Source organism: Tursiops truncatus, chromosome 6 (genome assembly GCF_011762595.2).
Source record: "Tursiops truncatus isolate mTurTru1 chromosome 6, mTurTru1.mat.Y, whole genome shotgun sequence".
NCBI lineage: Eukaryota > Metazoa > Chordata > Mammalia > Artiodactyla > Delphinidae > Tursiops > Tursiops truncatus.
In genome coordinates this window covers 83807325-83828974 of record NC_047039.1, presented here as the reverse complement: position 1 = coordinate 83828974, position 21650 = coordinate 83807325, and the positions used below count along the sequence as shown (strand labels likewise).

Genomic DNA, 21650 nt, shown 5'->3' with positions numbered 1-21650 from the left:
TAATTCCTACTTCAGCTTCAAGAGTTGATGTGATGACGTAAAAGAGATATGTGTTTGTAAATAATAAATATATATAAAATAGGGATATTTTATAAATATCCCTATTTATAAAATAGGGATAATATAATTCCTACTTCAGCTTCAAGAGTTGATGTGATGACGTAAAAGAGATATGTGTTTGTAAATAGTAAATATATATAAAATAGTAAACATATATATTTCAAGCACACATGAAATATTCTTGTGTGCTTCAAACATATGTTTGTTACTCAGATTTTTTTTTTCCCCCAGAAGCCTAGGTATGTAATGTAGTTCATCCCTTTCAGGGAGAGTTGATGCATTATGGAAATAGTTCTAGGGTCTGAGTTTCCGGGATAACTGACAATAGTAGAAGTAGAGTGACTTTGAAGCTGGAAAGACCTAGTTCATTCTTGGTTCTACCTCTTTGTAGCTGTGTGATATTAAGCAAATTTCTTTATCTTTCTGACCCTCCAATTTCCTATTTTGCAAGTGGGGATAATTATTTTGCAAGGTTGTAAGATTAAGATATAATGTATATTAAGTACTTTGCATCATGTCTGGCGTATAGAAGAGATTTTTGTTTTGTAAGGTAATGAATAGAGAAGGAAAGGTTGCCAAGTGGATAGAGTTATCATTATAAGATGGAAGAAGTACCTTGGAGGAGGATTGCGCTTGTTCTGACAATCTCTCTTGCTTCTAGTGCCTTTTCGACCTTCTGAAATGAGTAAATGGATGAGGCTTTTAATTTTAAAAGTCTGATTCTAAATATTAGTGGTTTCTTAAAGTGCTTATCAACTTGTCTCTTTCCCCTGGTAAGTTATGGCATAGTCTTATCAAAATAGTGACAAATGTAACTGTGATTGATAAAAATAAAATCTAACTTGATATGCATTTCTGCCTTTAATACAAAAGCAAATAAATTCTTGTAAGTGGTATAAATGAAAGTGGGAAACATGCTTTATGCTTTGCTATTTGAAAGATATCATTTGTTCTACATAGAAAGGCATCATTTCTTTTACTTTGTACATTCAAAAAATACATCCCTGACTGTTGCAGTTGACTAGATATTTGGAAAATGATGATGATTCTTTAGAAATATATAATCTTTCTCTAGTAGAATTTAGTTAGGGAAGAGAAGATGAATTATAGCGTATTTTGGTCACTGAAAAGATGCAAATGTAAAAATCCTATTTGTGTAAGTGTGGAAGATTTCAAATTGCTGGTTATATAGTTTCATATGTTCCTATAAGCTTAACTTACATATATCATAGTTATCCCTTAAATATTGCTTCCAGTGAGGTGTGAGGTTATTTACACATAAGCATGTATGATATCTACTACTTTAATAAGTTTTGGCCATTAATCTAAATCTGCTTATAGATTTGATGAAAACTGAGGATCTTCTTGAATTTAGATACTGTGATCTTCTTGAAAACAGATCTTCTTGAATTTAGATACTGTGATGAAGGTATTTGGTAAGAACCTATTGGCATATAAGGTAGTTTATAATGAGAATTTCAGCTTGGATCAAGAAAAGCTCATCGTACGGTTTTCCTTTTCTAATCTCATGAATACATCTACAAACACCTTCCATTGGGAAGATGGGTACTTGGTTAGAAGAGGAGGGTAAATTGTGTTTTCCAGTCCACAACACTGTTATAAGGACCTCCTTCATATACACTGGTTATTGTCTGGAACAAAAGAGTGGTTAAGGTAAATATATAATAAGATGAGCCCTCAAGAAATAGCTTTTAATTCTGAGAAGTATCCAATATTCTGTAGCAAAATAACCAGATTTTCAGTCTTCTTTTTCTCATTTGGCCCATGACGCAAGAGAAACCATCACTGAAGTAGTTAATTGTACTTAAAGTGTAGTGTTTGATGCCTTAATGTAAGTCTTTCTTAGCTTACATTATTTGGGGAATACTTATATGTACAGTGGTACTAACTTCCCTTGATCACCTTTAGCTGTTATTTCTAATGCAAAATAGATTGTGATATATGAGGAAATTAGCAGAGAGTTTGTCTATATTCCTATATGAGTTGATTTTCCAAGAGTATACTATTTTGGAATATTACTTTGAAGTACTAAGTTAATAAATATCCCTGAATAGTCTAAAGATGGGATAGAAAATATTTTCTTAATGGCTTAAAATGCACTTTTATTCAGGTTGTTTAAATGATTTTTAGTTTAAGGAACGAGGGTGTCTTCTGGGCACATTTTCTTCTAAGAGAAATACAGGACACTTGTATTACTATCAAAGTTTATTATCCCATTGTCAGGACTGGGGTAATTCCTATCAGTAAGTTGTTTTAGGTAATTAAAGTCAGTTTCATTCATACAAGCCAAATATATGTGAATGTGTCCCTTTTTTTTTTTTTTGCTGGAAATCATTAAAAAATATAAAGAAGCATTTCTCTTTCTGTTTAGCTTCTGAAATGAGGTTTGTTATGCCTAGTTCATAAGTCCAGAGTGACACATCATACAAGGAATCGCTAATTTTACCTGTTGGTGGCAGGCAGAGCCTATGTGATTTTGTTTGATTTGAATCTTGTGAAAGCAAATTTTAAATTTGTAGATTGAAAGTGTTTTAAGTAGAGGAGCTGGTGTCTGCCTTACTGGTGGCTACCAGACATGATTTAACTGTTTAAAAATGATGATTGTGATGTGTTCCCTAGGTCAGAGTAGCCTCCTAATTGTGAACTAGACTACCCTTTGGTAAGTCTCTCACTTATACCCTTATAAAATTTCACTCTAAGTACCCTGTTTCTTCTTGAAATAGTGTTTCCCCTGCTTCTTTTATGCTCTGGTGGTTCACTCTGTTTCTCTCTTTCTCCGTTCCTCTTTCTGTCCCCCCTCCCCCTCACTGGCTGGAGAAAGGGAAATGGCCTACATTTAAGTGACAGAAGGACAGTAAGGAGGTAAATGTACTGTCTAAGAGCTTCTTTTCTCCTTTCCCATCACATCTTGTCATCCAGTCATTTTAACTCACAGCCTTACCTATTGCCTCTAAAGACTGGAGTAGCTTGGGAGTCTTTTAGTGTTTTGTTAGTGCCTTGGGCGCAGTTGCTTTCTTGGTGTTTTAGTCCTTGGTGTGAAAAGTAGTCAAATACAGTTTCCAGACTTTCTGCTAGTTGGTAGAAGGCAATTCATCTTCTGTCAGCTGTTTTCTCATTGACTGGGCAAGGCATATAACTAGTGAAATTGAAGTAGATCAATGATTGCATAGTAATTCTTTCTCTAAAATAGTCTTACTCTCCTTTCAGTTCCTCTAGTCACCTAGGTTTATAGCTTTGGCTCATTGACTTTTGCAGCCCTTTAGTTTGTCACCATGACCCATTTGTCTTTCTTTTGAAAATTTCTCCAAATCTCCCCACCTCAGTCCAGGGCCTTGTTTCCCTTCCTTCCTTGTATTACCATTTCAGTCTTAGCTGTATAGTCTTACTTCTCCCCAGTAAAGGGAGGAGCACAGTAATTTCAAGACTTAAAGGTTAGTGCTCCCCCGTTACTGAGAAGTCTCCCATGGCTTCTTACTTTCTGCTACAGCAGATATCAGTTCTTCTATCTGGCTTTCAAGGGTATTATACTTAACTCTGCTAACACCTTGGTTTTTTCCTTAACATTCTGGCCCCAACCTAACCTTCCAGCTTCATCTCCCACTGCTGCACTACATGAACTTCCTTAGCTAGGCTTTCTCTTCACTTACTTCATCTATAGAAACTACTCTGCTCATTTAACTGATACAGCATTCTCTGCCTTTTTTCTGCCCTCTCTCTAAATTTTTCTGTAAGCCTTACAGTACTTGTGTCATACATCTTGGTAGGCTAACTTTTCATGCATGGTCATGAATCTCTTGAAGGACAGAATATGCCTTTTATTCCCTGCAGGCCCTACCTGGTTCAGTGCTTCCATCCCCATAGGTTCTCATCGAAGGACTTCGGTGAGCTTGTGGGAGAGCACGTGGATGTGTTCCTGGTGAGCTGTACATGATAGAGTTGTGATGAATGTGTAGAAGGTAAAGGTGAGTAGATGTTCAGCCCAGTAAGGTAAAACTTTCCACTTTAAAGTGTATTGGTTCGTCCTGTGAGTTCTCTATAATAGCTAGTGTTCAGTTGAAGGCTGAATGGTCATTCTGCCAAGGATGCTGTCAAAGAGAGTCCTGCATGAGGTAGGGGGGGAGGGTATTATTCAATCACTATTCATAAAATAGTGCCCCCTTCACTTTGTAATTCTAAATAAGTACTATTTTGACCTAATAAAATAGAGGCCAGAGAGGCTGATGGGAATTGAGGAATTGACAAAGGTAATGGTAAGAAGTTAAAAAATAATACTTACAATTTATAGCTGAGTAATCTTTGTAGTTTATAGACCCGTTTTTCAGCGCTCTCTTTGCATCTCGTGATGTTGAAAACAAAATTCAAAATTACAAAATATATTTTTGTGGCCTTCACATTTGGTTATTTCTTTGACTACTGAGAGAGTTCTATTTAGAAGACTATCTAGCCTACATAGATGCTTTATCCGAAAGCTTTATTGTTTTGAATTACTGAAAACAAAATGTTCATCGGAACTGCTGTGTTCATTTTAATTACGATAAATAGGAAAATTATACTCCTTCCTGCAAGGATAGAGAATGTGAACTTCGGTTGATTGAAACTTGCCTTTTTCTCTCTTTTTAAATGAATCCAATGGTGATTCATTCTTTTAATCTGATTGTGAATTGATTTGTCACTTTTTTACTTGCTAGTTTGTCCTAAGGCAGGCCAAGTGTTCTTCTCAAGTCTTTTTGGGGGTGGGAGGTCTCTAGAATTATTGCTGTTTGATGAATTATATGTTTTTTCTATTTAAAAGTGATCCTTTTCACTGTCATAATTTGAGTTCTAGTCCCCAAGCAAAGATTTCAGAAAATGCCTTCTAACAGCAAAGTAAATGTCATTCATGTCCTCTCCCAACTTTAAGCAGTTGGGCTTCTCTTGAGGGCTCAAAGAATTGTAGAATGTCTAAACATGGAAGAATTTTAAAGTTACTTGTTTAATCCCTTTGTTCATTAAACATTGTGGAGTCTCTACCAAGTAAATGAATAAAACAGTATAAAAACTACACTTCATTGGCAAAATAAAATTTTACTAAAAAATAGTAAAGTAAAATAAAATTTTTGCAGAGCAGAAAATTTTAATTTTAATGATGTCCAGCTTATCAATTCATTCTTTCATGGATCATGCCTTTGCTGTTGTATCTAAAAAGTCATCACCAAACCTAAGGTCATCTAGATTTTCTCCTATGTTATCTTCTAGGAGTTTTATAGTTTTGTGTTTTACATTTAGGTTAGTGATCTATTTTGAGTTATTTTTTGTGAAAGGTGTGTGGTCTGTGTCTACATTCATTTTTTTGCATGTCCAGTTTGTTACAGCACCATTGTTGAAAACGCTGTCTTTTCTCCATTGTATTGACTTTGTTCCTTCATCAAAGATCAGTTGGTTCTATTTATCTGGGTCTATCTCTGGGCTGTCTATTCTTTTCCATTGATCTATTTGTGTATTTCCATTGATCTTTTGCCAATACCACACTGTCTTGATTACTGTGGCATTATAGTTAGTCGTGAATCTGTGGTGTCAGTCCTCCGATTTTGTTCTTGTCCTTCAATGTTATGTTGGCTATTCTGGATCTTTTGCCTTTGTGTATAAACTTTAGAATTATTTTCTCAATATCCATAAAATAAATTGCTGGGAATTTGATTGGGTTTGCATTAACTCTGTAGATCAAGTTGGGAAGAATTGACCTCTCGACAATTTTGAGTTTTCCTGTACATGAACATGGAATAACTCTCCATGTATTTGGTTCTTCCTTGATTTTGTTCATCAGAATTTTGAAATTTTCCTCATATAGATCTTGTACATATTTTGTTAGATTTATACTAAGTGTTTCATTATGGGGGGTGCCAATGTGATGCTGTATCTTGAATTTCATATTTATCTTGTTTATTGATTTAGGAAAGCAACTAACTTTTGTATATCAACATTGTATTCTGCAGCCTTGCTATAATCGTTTATTTGTTCCAGCAGTTTTTTTGTCATTTGTTTTGAATTTCTACATAGATTATCATGTCATCTGCAAACAAAGACAGTTTTATTTTTTCCTTCCCAGTCTGCATGTTTTATTTCCCTTTCTTATCTTATCATATTAGGTAGGATATCCAGTATGATCTTGAAAAACAATGGTGTGAGGAGACATCCTTGCCTTATAACTGATCTCAGTGGAAATGCTTCAAGTTTTTCACCATTAAGTATGATGTTAGCTGTAAGCTTTTTGTATGTTCACTAACAAGTTGTAGAAGTTCCCCTCTATTCCTAGTTTACTGAGAGTTTTTATCATGAGTAGGTGTTGGATTTTGTCAAATGCATTTTCTGCATGTATTGATATGATCATATGACTTTTCTTCTTTAGCTCATTGATGTGATGGATTACATTAAATGATTTTCAAATGTTGAACTGGCCTTGCATACCTGGAGTAAATCCCACTTGGTCATGGTATATAATTGTTTCTGTTCGCTGTTAGATTCGATTTACTGATATCTTTTGGAGGATTTTTGCATCTATGTTCATGAGAGATATTGGTTTGTAGTTTTATTTTCTTGCAATGTTTTTGTCTGGTTTTGGTATTAAGGTAATACTGGCTTCATAGAATGTGTTAGGAAATATTCCCTCTGCTTCTGTCTTCTGAAAGAGATTGTAGAGAATAGGTATTTCTTCCTTAAATGTTTGGTAAAATTCACCAGTGAACCCATCTGTGCCTGGTGCTTTCTGTTTTGGAAGGTTATTAATTATTGATTCAATTTCTTTAATAGGCATAGGTCTATTTAGATAGTCTGTTTCTTCTTGTGTGAGTTTTGGTAGGTTGTGTCATTTGAGGAATTGGTCCATTTCATCTAGGTTATCATATTTGTGGGCATAGAGTTGTTGTTAATATTCCTTGATTATCCTTTTAATGTCCATGAGATCTGTAGTGATGTCCCCTCATTCATTTCTAATGTTTGTAATTCCTAATTATGCCAATGCTTTTTCCTTCTTTCTTTACCTCTATCTCATGGCAGTTAAGAAAAGGGAGACAAAAATGCACAAAGGAGATAGATTCCTAAATTCAGATTTCCTTTTAGCAAACCATGGTCATTTCCTGATTAATATTTTGGTAGACACATAGTACATGGTAGTGATGGAGGTCATGAGATAATGACCCTTAATATATATGAAAGCTTTGCGATCATCTCTGGGGGAGTTTTAGACCAAATGAGGGAAAGACAAACCCATTTGCTTTACAAAGTTAATTAAAACAGTATGTGGCATATGAGGCAGCATTAAAGAGTCTCTCTTCTAATGGTTATTTAATTAGTTTAGATGTCTCAGCAGTATATGCCCTTTCAGGGCTTCCCTGGTGGTACAGTGGTTAAGAATCTGCCTGCCAATGCAGGGGACATGGGTTCAATTCCCTGGTCCAGGATCCCACATGCCATGGAGCAACTAAGCCTGTGTGCTACAACTACTGAGCCTGTACTCTTGAGCCCTTGAGCCCAAACTACTGAGCCTGCGTGCCACAACTACTGAAGCCCACATGCCTAGAGCCCGTGCTCCACAACAAGAGAAGTCACTGCAATGAGAAGCCCGCACACCGCAACAAAGAGTAGTCCCCCACTCGATGCAACTAGAGGAAGCCCGCGCACAGCAATGAAGACCCAATGCAACCAAAAATAAATAAATAAAAAATTAAAAAAAAAAAGTATATGGCCTTTCGAGGACTACTTCTGATTGACGTTTAGAATTGGTTTGGTTAGAAGTAACAGGACAATTATTAAGGAAACATGTTTTTAAAGTAAGCGGTGGATTAATACATTAGGCCTATATAATAATGGAATCATCCTTGGATTTGGTAATAAAAATATTTTTACCCTAGAACATAGTACTGAAGAATAAGAAACTAGAAAGCCCGAGTTCATTCCAGAACTAAATAAATGTAGAAAGTAGGAAACCAGAGGTTTCACTGAAGAACAGTTTTTCATTGAAGGCTGTTGACTCACCAAAAAAAAGTCAAGTTCACATGTTTAATAGTGAAATAAAAGCATTCTTTGACATATGTAGGAGATATTTCCTTCATATTCATATTCTGCATTGTAGAAATGCATATGCTACCAGCAGAATCTGGTAAATAAGAGAGTTCAAGAATTTAAATTACATAAGTGAAAACATTGGTATTTATTTCACTATGTTATATTATATATTCGCTGTCTTTCCCATCCTACTTCCCCATTTTTCTATGGGTCCTTCCTTTTTCTCCCAAATAAACTGCTTGTACTTTACCACTTGTCTCAGGGATCCACTTCTGACGGGAGCCCAAATGAAGATAGGCTGTCATTTTTCCTATAAAATTCCCTTTATTTTGGCATAGCTTCTTGCATCTTCATGGTGTCATTTTACATGTTCCTCTGTATTCATTGTTTCCTATACACTAGTTCTTGGGCTTGATTAGATTGTGGTCAGGTTCAGTTTTGGGGGGTTAAGGTTACTTAATAAGTGGTGCTTTTTATTTCCTATTGCATCCTATCAAGAAGCATTAGTATATAATTAACACTGCTGAATGCTATATGAAAGTTGTAATGAAAGTAAATCCTAAGCGTTCTCATCACAGGAAAATATATATTTTTCTTTTATTTTGTTTCTACATGAGATGATGGATGTTTACTAAACTTACTGTGGTAATCATTTCATGAGTGTATACATCCAGTGATTATGCTGTATGCCTAACACTTACACAGTGCTGTATGTCAATCATATCCCAAGAAAACAGGAAGAAAGAAAAAAGAAGCGATAATATGTAGTTGTCCCACTTTCAGTGGTGTTAAGATTGTTCAGTGACAGTGTTGATGCAGTTGTTCCACATTAAGATTAACTCAAGGAGTCTTGAAACCTACGCAAAAAGGGAGTATGACATACTGTGTAATTCTCATTGTTCAGTGCCCAGCAGTTATGTTTTGGGAATAGATCATGACTTTGCAGGAATTATGGTGACTCTTAAATTAAAATACTTGAGAGAGAATCTTCTCTTTCTTTTTTTTAATATGAAACTGAAATTGTTAAGTTTGATGATCTTGCCAGGTGTAATATAAATATCTATATAATGTTATTCACACCCCTTTCCCCAGTGCCTAGGACAGTGCCTAGCATGTAATAAATGACTCAGTGAAACATTTGTGGAATGACCTAACAAAAGAATGCATGTATCAACATGTTTGTAGACTCTCTTAAGGGAACTTTCTTTCATCAGGCACCCTGGGGAAGAATTACAGTGTAGCACAAGGCGGGCAGTCATAATTTTCTCTTGGCATATATGTATGAATGTTTGTTCTGGACTGTTACTCACAAGATCCAGTGCTGGGTACTAATCGGGAGACAGTGATGAATGGAACATTGTCTCACACATACTCCCCCCTCCGCCCCCCCGTAGCCCTGGGTCCCAGAGGGTGTTCAGAAAAAGAAGAAAACAATTCTCATCTTGAATTTTCTCCCAGTTCCTATGCTTTGTTAGTACTTTCATTGCTAGGTCTGGGTTTTAGTGAGATGATCGTTTTAACAGAAAAATCCTTTCCACACATTGAGAAGCTCATTCCCAGTTGTGAAGAACTTTTTGTAATAAGAGCGTTCTTTCCTGAAGGTCGGAGAAGTGCACTGTCTATTCCAGGTAAATTAATTCATCCCATTTTTAGAATACAGTGAAGAACAAAACACAGACGACATCAATTTTTAATGGAAATCCATGCATGATTAATAACTAATATGCAAGAAAAAGAATGAATTGCAACAATTTTTTTCTTTTTATTTTCTATGGTTGTTTTTACTGGCAGAATTTGATTTTAGGGGTTATATTATTCATATTTGAATTATTTGTTTTTGCATAGAATTTGTTTTCCCGAACATGTCTGTGCCCACCATATTTTGAGTTATTTAATGAAGAAGGTTGTGACTGTTTTAATGTTTCTTTATAAAAGCAGATTGGTTCTGACTTGTCCAAAATGGGTTGCCCTGATATTATAGGAAGGTTGTATCACTGAGCAATTTAAGGGTTAAAGTGGCTTTCCAGTGCTATTCTATACTTAGTCCTATTTTTCCCCTCTCTTTGAACTTCTGGTTCATTATAATGCTTCTGGGAATACTAACAGTGAGATGTGCCTTGATTGATACTCAGCTTCAATACAGTGCCTGTCAGCCTTTCTCTGGGGACCTTTCATATCTCTTAGCTCCTTGCAGCTAACTGCAGACCTCTATGTTTCTGCTGCCTGCCAGCTTAATGCAAAACTGAGAGTGAGAGTAGTGGCCCCAGGGAGGAGAAGCTGCCTGGGTCCCATGGCATTGGGACTTCAGGTGGGAGGCTGATTTGTCAATCTGGATTAGAAATAGAAGGGAGCTGTTGCCTGGTACATTACTTATTTGTTGCTATAGAAGAGACATAGTTTGTAAAGGGCTTTGAGAATCTCCCAGCAGAAAGGCAGGTAAATGATAGATTTAGCAAAAATACACTAAGCTGTTACTGCAGAACTCCTAGCAGACGTAATGGCAGTTGAGAACAGTAATGCTGTAGGGAAGGAAACATCCTCTATTGAAGCTTCTATTTTTTGCCAATAATTTTCGTGTAGAAATATCTATTCAAGCAGAAGGCAGTATACTTTGAAAAATTAACATCAATGTAGATTCTAATGAGATTTTAGATTCCACATTTTTCTAAAATCACAGTATTACGCATCTCAATACAGAATTCTCACGAATGAGTATTACTGTATTAATATTTGAGGACCAAAAACATTGTACAAGGTTTAAAATGAATTTACATGCTTGTAGAGTCAAGAGTTTTGTTCTCTAAGGCAGTGGTACTTAATATGCATAGGAATCACTTGGGAATCTTATAAAAATGGAGATTCCATTTCAGTAGGTCTGGGGTGGGGCCTGCATTTCTCACAGACTCCTAGGTGATGCCAGTGCTGCTGGTTCAGGGATCACCCTTTGAATGCAAGGTTTTAAGTATTCAGTTTTAAAACAAACTCACCGACTTTCTGTTTTCTAAACTTATTTATACTAAGATATTCTAATAAAACACTTAAAGTAAGGCCTAGCAAATGCTTTTGTGACTGTAAATCTTGCTATCAAATAATATTTAATAACCTCTTCTTCCTGGTACTTTATTAGCTTCTGGTCCTGAAAGTCGGAAATCATTTATTTTCATGACTGAATTAACAACCTTACAATGGAACAATACAAGACGTATTGGATTTTTATCCACTAACGTAGCATGGCTATTTTTAAGTGAGGGTGTTCTATGTGCTGAAGTGTCTGGAAGTCATACCAAGGAATAGCTTGGGGAACTGGAAGAAGGTATTGCTGGGGATTCGTGACGGCTCTTAGACAGCAATATAGAGGGGTTTCTGCAGTGGGTGGGAAGATCACTTCTGAGATTCCCTCTAAATCTGAGTCTATGAATCATCACCTAGTATTGCGCTTTTCATCATTACATTATTAAAAACAAATTTTAATGCAGACTTTATTCCTATTTGATAACCTTATTTTCCTCAAACATGTTAAAAATATTTATTTTTATTTATATTTATATGGGAGGACTATTTATATTTATTTTTATTTATATGGGAGGACTATTCCCATTTCTGAACCCCTTTCCCCTATTTCTTACTTCTAACACCCTCCCTCTAAATTCTTAGTGTATTACCATAATCCACCCATTCATTCACTTAGTACATCTTTGAGTGCTCATTGTGTACTGGTAGGGTACTGTAGTAGGTGATATGCGGGGTACAAAATTGAATAAGGAACAGTCTCTACTTTCAAGGTACTCAGAGTCTCCTAGAGGAGGTAAGATAGCACAAATAATCTGTGTGAAAAATAATATGTTAACACCCTAAGAAAGTGCTCTGGAGGTTCAGAGGAGAGAGAAATTAATCACTCTTGTCTGGGACCATCAGGAAAGGCTTCATAGAAAAGATAGCATTTGAATTGGGTCTTGAAAACTAGATAAGCTTTCCTAGCTGTTTCAAGCAGAGGAAACTACATGAGCTAAGTATGGAGGCACGAGACTAAGATGATACATTTTAGGAATTGCAAGTACTAAGACCCCTTGCATTCTTGGATTTGTAACTTAGAGGATTTGGACCATTTGTGAGTGACCCTTGAAGGGTCATGTAGTAATTTTTCTGAGTTACTGATTTTATTCCCTTCCTAAGAGCCTAATGTTTCAAGTCAATGACTGAGGCTAGTGATTGGTTTAACTTAGCATTCATATCTTGGTCCATCTTTATTTTTCTCTATTCATTCTCATCCCATTCTCATTTTACCGCATGTTATATGGGAGGACACTATATGCTTATTAATAAGTTAGAATTTGTGAAGAGATTGTTATGGTTCCTCTCAGTTGCCAAGAGTCTACTGCAAATAGGGTGACCATATATATAATTTACTGCCCAAACTGGGACCCTTTTGAAAGAGAGTGGTGCTATTAGTAATATTCCAGGGCAGCAGGCATATCCTGGGTTTGTCTCAAGCAAGCTAGAGTATATGGCCAACTAGAAAGTATGGTTACTCTAACTATAGTTCTTGTTAGTTGGAGTATAGACTATGGATGGGGAGCAGTACCATGTGATTTAGGAAGGCAAGTGCGGGCTAGTTTGTGAGTGGTCCTAAATGCAGGCTAAGGAGCTAGGCTTTTATACTGTAGACAGTGAAAAACACTTGGAGTTTTTTTAGGGGCAGAGGAATCGATATATGCAAAGCAGCATTGGAAAAGACTAGTCTGGACTCTGGGCAGGTTGGATTGAAGGGAGATATCGATTCAGAGAGTGTCATAGTACTCCCCTTTAAGGGTATATTCAAATGGTAACTACTCGAATGGTCTTAATGTACTAGGAAAATGTATTTATTTATTTTAAAAATTATGCTGAGAGCTTTAACAACTCGCTTCCAATATGTGTTATTATTGATTTTAGTTCGTACTTCTAAAGATCCTGTTAGGTTGGTGTTTTGTTCAACTGATGTTTTTTTCAAAAGAGGAATAGCACTGGGACTTAGCAGTGAATGCCAGAGCATTTTGTATGTGTTCGTATTATAGCATGTTTATGTGTTAATATTGTAACAATTAAAGTTCGACCTAACATTGAGAGAGAGTGCATAGTAAAAAATCTTCCCAAGATTTATTTCTAAAATACTTTTTTTTAAAATCATGTAACCGACTTTTCATTGTATCTTGTTTCAAACTGATGTCTAATTTAGAGAGAATTTTGATTTTGCAGTAACTCCCACTTCCCTAACCTACATTTTTCCTTTTTCTATCCTCATGGAGTAGGTGGGCTTTTGGGAAAGAAAAGGCATTTTCTACCAGGAAAACCAGATAAAGCATCATGGAAGAGGGGATCAATCCTTGAAGGACTGATTATGCAGTAGTGGAGAAGAGGACATTCCACATAGAGGAGACCATGTATGCAAAGAGAAGGAAGCAGAAAAATTGTGGGGCATATTTTGGGAAAAGCAACTGGCTACTGGGTGGCTTAAAAAATGCTGTGGAAATACCGCTAGTGCACTGGCATCACCAGCCAGTTAGGTGGTCATGAAGGATACAGGGAAATTAAAGGAAAGGAAAGCTTTTTTAGTTCCCAAAGATATCTCAATGTTTAAAAACCATCTAATGGAAGAAAATATACTTACTTGCTAAAGAAGCTCCTATTTATTTATTAAATTAAAAAAAATTTATACAATTTTAAAGGTTACTTTCCATTTACAGTTACTACAAAATACTGGGTATATTCCCTGTGTTGTACAGTACATACTTGAGCCTATCTTACACCCAATAGCTTGTACCTCCCACTCCCCGACCCCTATATTGCCCTGCCTACCCCCCAGCCCCACCACTGGTAACCACTAGTTTGTTCTCTATATCTGCTGAGTCTGTAGAAGCTCCTATTTAAAGCTAGCCTTTCACTTTATTTATTTATTTTTTAATGAATTTGGGTGCAGTGTTTACCATTTACTATGTGCCTTTTATATAAGATCATGTAGACATATCTCAGACTGAAATGTTTAATATTTTGTACAGTAAATGCATGTGGAAGGAATTATCTAATGAATTATAGAAGATTATTGGAGATGCTTCTCGGTTTTCTTGGCAAAAAAATGAGCTAATGAACTGAAGCGAGTGACCAGTTTGTAAAATACTTCATAAGTTTATGTCTGTATATTTACATATGTTGTAATATTCCGTCATTAAAGGCTAAATTCTCCATGACTATTAGGATCTACGGAAAATTTCTGTGTAGGTTTTTGTTGTTTCTTTAAAAAAAAAAATTAAAAGTTTACTTCAAGTTTAAATTTAAAAATTAAATGATTTCCCTCCTCCCTTCCTGGTTTAGAGCTACTTGTCTTTATTTTACTTAAGCACTATAGCATTTGACACATAAAGGTGTTTCCCCAGGAGAATATTGTTTCTGCCCGGGGCTGACATGAAAAGAAACGATTTGTCAGACTAGTGGAGCTTGCTAACAATTCAAATAAACAACCTGTCTTTCCCTTCATACTGCATATTAATAGAAATGTTAATGATAAACTGCCTCTTTTACACCCTACAGGGAGGAGAGATTATTGGGTCAGAGACAGTTTTCTTGCTTTGGGCCCTCTTAAACACAGCTGTTAACAGAATCCTTCTTACCAGTTGCATGCTTATTAGCACAATGTTTCTTACATAATGGTTATGTTTAATACAGCCAAATTGATTGTGCCTCATTTTTGTCATTATCTAATATGTAAAAAGCAATTAAATTTAGAATATACTTCTCTGGAAACATGTATTTTGATAGGCAGTAAGTAACTCTTCAAAAATGGGCTTCCTTGGATTATACAGCTGAAGGCCACGATCATATCTGTATTTATCACTTTTTTCTCCCCTCCTTACCACCACCACCACTACTCCTTGAGATAGAGTATGCATGCTATGCCTTATGCATTTGTGCCCTCAGTACCTAGCAGACACTGTAAATGACTGTCAAGTTATTTAATGACTTGAGTTTGATAATGACGTTGCTTTATTTTTACGTGGTCTTCTTGAATTTTACTTCAGCATATGATCTACTCTAAAATCTTCCTTTATCAATATAATTGTTAGAAACAAGACAACAGGCCCCAAATGGAGTTGCTTATGCTAAGCCCCACATCACCAAACTGAGGCTTAATTTACAGTTTAGGCTCTTCCAGAAATGGAATCTAAAGCAGTCAGTCAGGAGTCTCCTGATCAGCACGTGTTAGGTAATCTGCCAGATAGACCCCTGCCATCCTCTAAAGGAAATTAACTTTCCAATAACCAATCCAATTTTTTTGCCTAGTATAACGTCCGTGTTCCTGCTCCCCTCTGCCTATAAAAGTCTGATATTTTGTACAGCTCCTTGGAGCTCCTTTCTATCTGCTACATTGGATGCTGTGTGCTTCAAATCGATTTCTGCTCATATAAACCCTTAAACATTTTAATACGCTTCAGTTTATCTTCTGAAAGTTTATATAGTTGTCTAGAGCTGGTCATACACTGATGTGGGAAGGATCTGTTAATTGAGGTATGGGTAGTAAGTAATGACTAGTGAGGGAAGTCTGATCTTTCCAGTTGATTTTTGAGGTATTGAAAATAATGAAATTAGTTACAGATGTAAAATATTCAGGGATTTTAAGTTATCTAGCTTACTTTTAGGAGAGTATAATTTACTGGTTGCTAACAGAAATAATGTCAGCTATTGGCTACACTATTATGGTAACTTGAAAATAAGACTGGTATTATTCTTAGGTTTTTTCTAAGAAAAGAATGAATTTATAGAAATATTTCAAATAATTAGCTGGGCTTATTTACCTACCAGCATCAACATGTCTCTTTATACTATTCAGAAATTGAATTGTTGGTGAATTATAAAATTTTGAGTTGTAACTGTTGTGAGTACCAAAAGTGTCCATGAAATGAGTGGGCAGAGGAGTGTCTTCAGTACCTTGATCAGGGCCTAATGTTAATTGTCACTTGATAAAGAGCAGTGGTTCAGCAAATGGATTTCCATATATAAACGGGATTGAACAAAAAACTGTCCAGGCATCAAATGGGTGCAACCTAGATGTCCATCAACAGAGGAATGAATAAAGAAGATGTGGTACATACATACAATGGAATATTACTCAGCCATAAAAAGAACAAAATAATGCCATTTGCGGCAACATGGATGGACCTAGAGATTGTCATACTGAGTGAAGTAAGTCAGACAGAGAAAGACAAATATCATGTGATATTGCTTATATGTGGAACAAAAAAAATGGTACAAATGAACTTATTTACAAAACAGAAATAGAGTCACAGATGTAGAAAACAAACTTATGGTTACCGGATAGTGGGGGATAAATTGGGAGATTGGGATTGACATATACACACTACTATATACAAAATAGAAACCTAGGGAATTTCCTGGTGGTTCAGTGGTTAGGATGCCGCACTTCCACTGCAGGGGGCATGGGTTCTATCCCTGGTGGGGGAACTAAGATCCTGCGTGCTACAGCCAAAAAAAAAGAGGGAGAAAAGAAAAAATAGATAACTAATAAGGACCTACTGCATAACTCTAGTCAGTACTCTGAAATGACCTATATGGAAAAAGAATCTAAAAAAGAGTGAATATATGTATATGTATAACTGATTCACTTTGCTGTACACCTGAAACTAACACAACATTGTAAATCAACTATAGTCCAATAAGAATTTAAAAAAACAAGTAGCAACATCAACATGGGTAATCCTGTTTATGCTTTTGGGCCAAATGTAAGTTTCAAATCTTTCCTTATAGCTTGCTGCCAAAGCAGATGTGTGTCTCTTTTTGAAATTAAATACTTAGTTTCTACCTTTATCCTCTATGCTGATTTTGTATGTATTCATTCCTTGCTTGATTTCATTTTTCATGGCCTTGTTCACCAGTCCCACCAAATACGATGCTGAAACATCTCTCTTTCACTCATTGTATTAGATATTATCAAACTACTTACTGTATTAGAGACAATACACGATTTATTTGATTTTGTTTTTGTAACTTAATGCTTGTTTCTCCATTAGACAATAAACTTTCTGAGTGCAGAAAAAACAAAAACCCACAAAAAAACACATAATGTATTAAAGATGGAACCTAAAAATAAAATACACTAAATATTACTTTTTAAAATAAGTAAGCAGTTGTTAGTTTAGTTTAAAATCGTGCCTTTTCTTTGTTTTGCAGATGGCAAGCTGAGATTTTCTTTGAACACTAAGAAAAACTAAGATTTTGATAAACTTGAACTTAGTGTTTTAGACACGTTAAAGTGGATGCACTTTACTGCTCTTAACTCTCTTTTTAATAACCTCTCACCTAACACATCGTAACCACCTGTAAGTGAAGACCAGGCAAGAAGGGCTTTTGGATAACAATTTGAAAAGCCTTTCTTGAACTGTTCTTTTTATTATTTTGTTCTGTCTTAGAGACATAGTGGGATAGAATCAGCAAACTTAGCTTTGGTTTTATATTCTTTCAAAACTGTTAATTATCTGGCAAAATTTTTCTTGTGGCACCAGAGGTAAAGTTGTTGAGAATATTAATTTAAAACAGTGAGTACATTTTTAATTTTGAAAATTGTTTGGAAACAATCTCTTTTATGTATTTAGAAGTATAGGAAATCTATTGAACCAGTTTCTAGGCTTGAGAAATTATACTTCTACTTCACTGATCTTGTGAAGGGTTAGAATAGATAATAAAGATTAAAACCAACTGATGGATAATTTTTTAAATAGTGGAACCAACTTAATTCATAAATTTTCTTTTTCTTTTTAGACTTTCAGCATTATTTGCCTTTTGTGGAAACATTTATTAATTTCACATTTTTTAAATTTCTAGGTAACTTGGGTTCTTACCCCTGTAACAACTGAAATAACAAGTCTTGATACAGAGAATATAGATGACATTTTAAGTAAGTACCTTGATATTTTTAAAGTATACTTTCTTCTCTCTAAAGAGTTAGTTTATATACAAAAAATAAAATCTCATTTATCTAGAACAATTGAGGAGCCAGCATTCTGATTAATTCCATGGTATAGGGAATTAACTAAGCACTTTTGGTTTTAGTTTTTAGTAAAGTTTCTTAAAATGCGTAAGTCTACTTTCCTGTGTTACAAGTAAACTTTTAGTCTTGTTTTGTTTCTTTGCCTTGTCATGAATACCACTCTTAACAATTCAGAGTATTTTGTTGCTTAGAGGCCAGCAGTTTCCACTGTGCAGTATTACATGTCAATGACCTTAGGACCCAGCCTACAATTTTTTTTTTTGTCTTTTTTTTAGCTTTTAACTAAATCACCTACTCTGATCTCTTTTGTCATTGGTCCAATTAAGTTCAATAATTGTTTTGCTTGTTTGCTGACAATGTGATTGTAGATACAGTTAACTTGGGGGAAAACGTTTCTTGTTTTTAAAAGTAGTAGAGGGAAGGTGAAGATGTGGGTGATAGAAAAATCACAACTTAGGAGTTTTAAGAAAATGTAGTGTGGATAAATGATGTCTTTTTTTTTTTTTTTTAAGCATTCCATTTCACCCACTGGTTTAAGCAAAACTAAAAATAGTAAGAGTTAAAAGGAGTTATTCATTGACCATCATATATTGTTTCGTGTTCTTGGAACTGGTTTTAAATGCTAGAAAGTCTGTTCCCATATTATGGTATCTCTTTAGAGAAAGGGTGCTATAAACTTTAGCCTGTATCAGTGTCACCTGGAGGACTTATTGTCAGTATTGCTAGACCTGCCCCCAGTTTCTGATAGAAATTGCTAGACCCCACCTAAGAATTTGCATTTCTACAAGTTCCAGCATGATGCAGGTGCTTCTGGTCCCAGGGATCACAGTTTGTGAACCACACTGCTTTAGAGTAAGTAGCAAGTAAAGAAAAAGTGTTTTGAAGGTAAACAAAGGAAAAAGAGAATTGAAACTTGCAAATCATCTTCACTCCTTTTATCTTGCAAATTCTAGAGTATCTTTGTAGGTATGGTTTCTGTGTGTGTGTGTCTGTGTGTGTGTGTGTGAGAGTACTGAGTACTTGAGTTTATTTAAGTTTCTCTTTGTTAGGTTTAGGCAAAAGGAACAGATATATCTTTCTCATGTCTTCACATCCGGATATGCAAATAATACTGTTATATTTTACAACAGAGAATAACTGTTAAATGGGTAGGAACCAGAAAAGGTACATCTTATGCAACACTGTTATTTGTAGATTACTTGTTGCAACTAGGTGGCATCTGAATTTTAGAAATAGATTAGTTATACAAGTCTGTTCTCTGAAATAGGATTTTATTTGCAAAGCTCGGTTATTCATGAATATGGAAGGTCAAAAAATGGATTATTAAAATCCTAATCACTCCACTTCACTTTTTATGAGAGTAAGCTATTTAGAAGCTTACTTGCTTGATCTGGGTTTGATTCTCTGTTTATTTTATATTCATTCAGTGGAGGTATTAAGATGGAGGACGATATAGAAAAAAGGAATAGGGACTCCCACAAATTATATAAGCTGTCCATGACTCTCTGTATGGGTTTCTGAGTGAGACATAAGTTACTGTGTATTTTTAGTGAGCCTTTAAGAATGGAAAAAGACCATGATGAAAACCATATCTTTAATTATGTCATAATTATGTAGGCATGAGTAACTTAGGTTATTTGGTTTTGTTTTTCAATTTCAGACAATGCTGATGTTGCTTTAGTAAATTTTTATGCTGATTGGTAAGTAATATCTTATTTTTTTGGCGGGGGGGGGGAGTGCATCATTAAGTTTTTTTTAAACTTTCTAGAGGTGATTTTTCTTTGCTAGAAAGGAGTAAGTGGGGAAGCCTCTTTTTTTGGTGAGAAAATATTCCATATATAAAAATAAATTAAGGTTCACTCAAAGATGAAGCAGCTCAATTTGGTGAGCATTTGTTTTGAGAGAAAATATACCTGATTCCATTATCCCACATTTTAAAATAAAAGCAGGTAACATAAAAACTCAGATCTCTCTGCCTCTCCCTCTTTCTCTCTCTCTCTCTCTCTCTCTCTCACATACACACACACACACACACACACACACACACACACACACACACACACACACAATTACGTATTGCAATTCTCTATTTTTCCTGACTGAGGAGTAAGGCAGTGTTTGGAGGTGAGGATGTGGGTGTGGCAAGTTTAGAAGGAAAAATAATGTTGACATTTTATAACATATACCATCTACTACTACTTACTACTTCTAGGAAGCCTTTACTCCTTTCCCTGTCTGAATTGGATTCTGTCTTATGTGTTCATATAGTTCCCTATGTACCACATTCTTTTCTTGCTACATTTTTTTTTTAACATCTTTATTGGAGTATAATTGCTTTACAATGTTGTGTTAGTTTCTGCTTTATAACAAAGTGAATCAGCTATACATATACATATATCCCCATATCTCCTCCCTCTTGCGTCTCCCTCCCACCCTCCCTATCCCACCCCTCTAGGTGGTCACAAAGCACCGAGCTGATGGAGCTGATCTCCCTGTGCTATGCGGCTGCTTCCCACTAGCTATCTATTTTACATTTGGTAGTGTATATATGTCCATGCTACTCTCTCACTTTGTCACAGCTTACCCCTCCCCATCCCCGTGTCCTCAAGTCCATTCTGTACGTCTGGGTCTTTATTCCTGTCCTTACCCCTAGGTTCATTAGAACCATTTTTTTTGTTTGTTTGTTTTGTCTTGTCTTTCATCTTTGTGCTCTAAACAGAGTTTGAGAGCAGAGATGTCTTACTTAGTATTCCCAGCATCTACAAGGGCATAATATGTAGCAGATGTTAAAGAATGTGGCATGGGGATCGGAAGAAGGGAGCTTCAGCTGGAGAGAAGTTTGAAACACTCACATGATCCTTATTCCTAGACAATCTGTATCTTATATGACCCTTTTTGGCTTACTACCTAGTAGATGCCACTACCCTACTTCAGGCCACAGTCCTGCAATTTACCTAGATTCCTGTGACAGTCTCCTAGTTTATTTCCTGTGCTTCTAGTCCTATGTGTCTCCATTCTGTTAACTACAAAGTAAGCCAGAGTATGTTTCCTAAAGTGCAAATTGGACTAGTTTACACCTCATCTTAAAACCCTTAAATGTTTTCTATTACCTTTGCCTAGGAGGCCCCTGATGACCTGGTCCCTTCCTTCCTCTGTAGCTATGTCTCTTGCCTCTCTCCACTCCCACATTCTGTTCTGTTTTACTGAATGTCTTTCAGTTTATGTAATATTCTGTATTCTTTCATCTTTGGACCTTTAGTCATGGTATTTTCTCTGTCTGAATGGATCTCTCTTCTCTTACCCACTTGTTTACTTCCTTAAGTCTGAATCATCTTTCAAGTCTTAGATTAGATGCCACTTTCTCCAGGTCACCTTCCTACATCAGTACCCCTACCCCTACTCTTAAGTCAGGTTAGGAACCCTTTTTATATCTTCTCATAACACCACATACTTACCCAGTCATAACACTTGTATGCTGTGGTTTAGTTGGTAC

The 21650-nt window shown here is 35.7% G+C and overlaps 1 protein-coding gene and 1 long non-coding RNA gene across 2 annotated transcripts in view; both read left to right on the top strand.

The window, feature by feature from the left end:
- The window catches only part of ERP44 (endoplasmic reticulum protein 44), an 89141-nt gene that overhangs the window by 14688 nt on the left and 52803 nt on the right, over positions 1-21650 (top strand). The window contains exons 2-3 of the mRNA XM_004311117.4: positions 17992-18064; positions 19818-19857. Of these exons, the coding sequence (XP_004311165.2) occupies positions 17992-18064; positions 19818-19857 (113 nt within the window). The remainder of the gene's footprint in view (positions 1-17991; positions 18065-19817; positions 19858-21650) is intronic.
- LOC141278997 (uncharacterized) lies at positions 167-14459 on the top strand. Its single transcript, XR_012332611.1, has 3 exons — positions 167-1496; positions 3910-4043; positions 13410-14459. It is a non-coding gene; the product is annotated as an uncharacterized lncRNA (long non-coding RNA).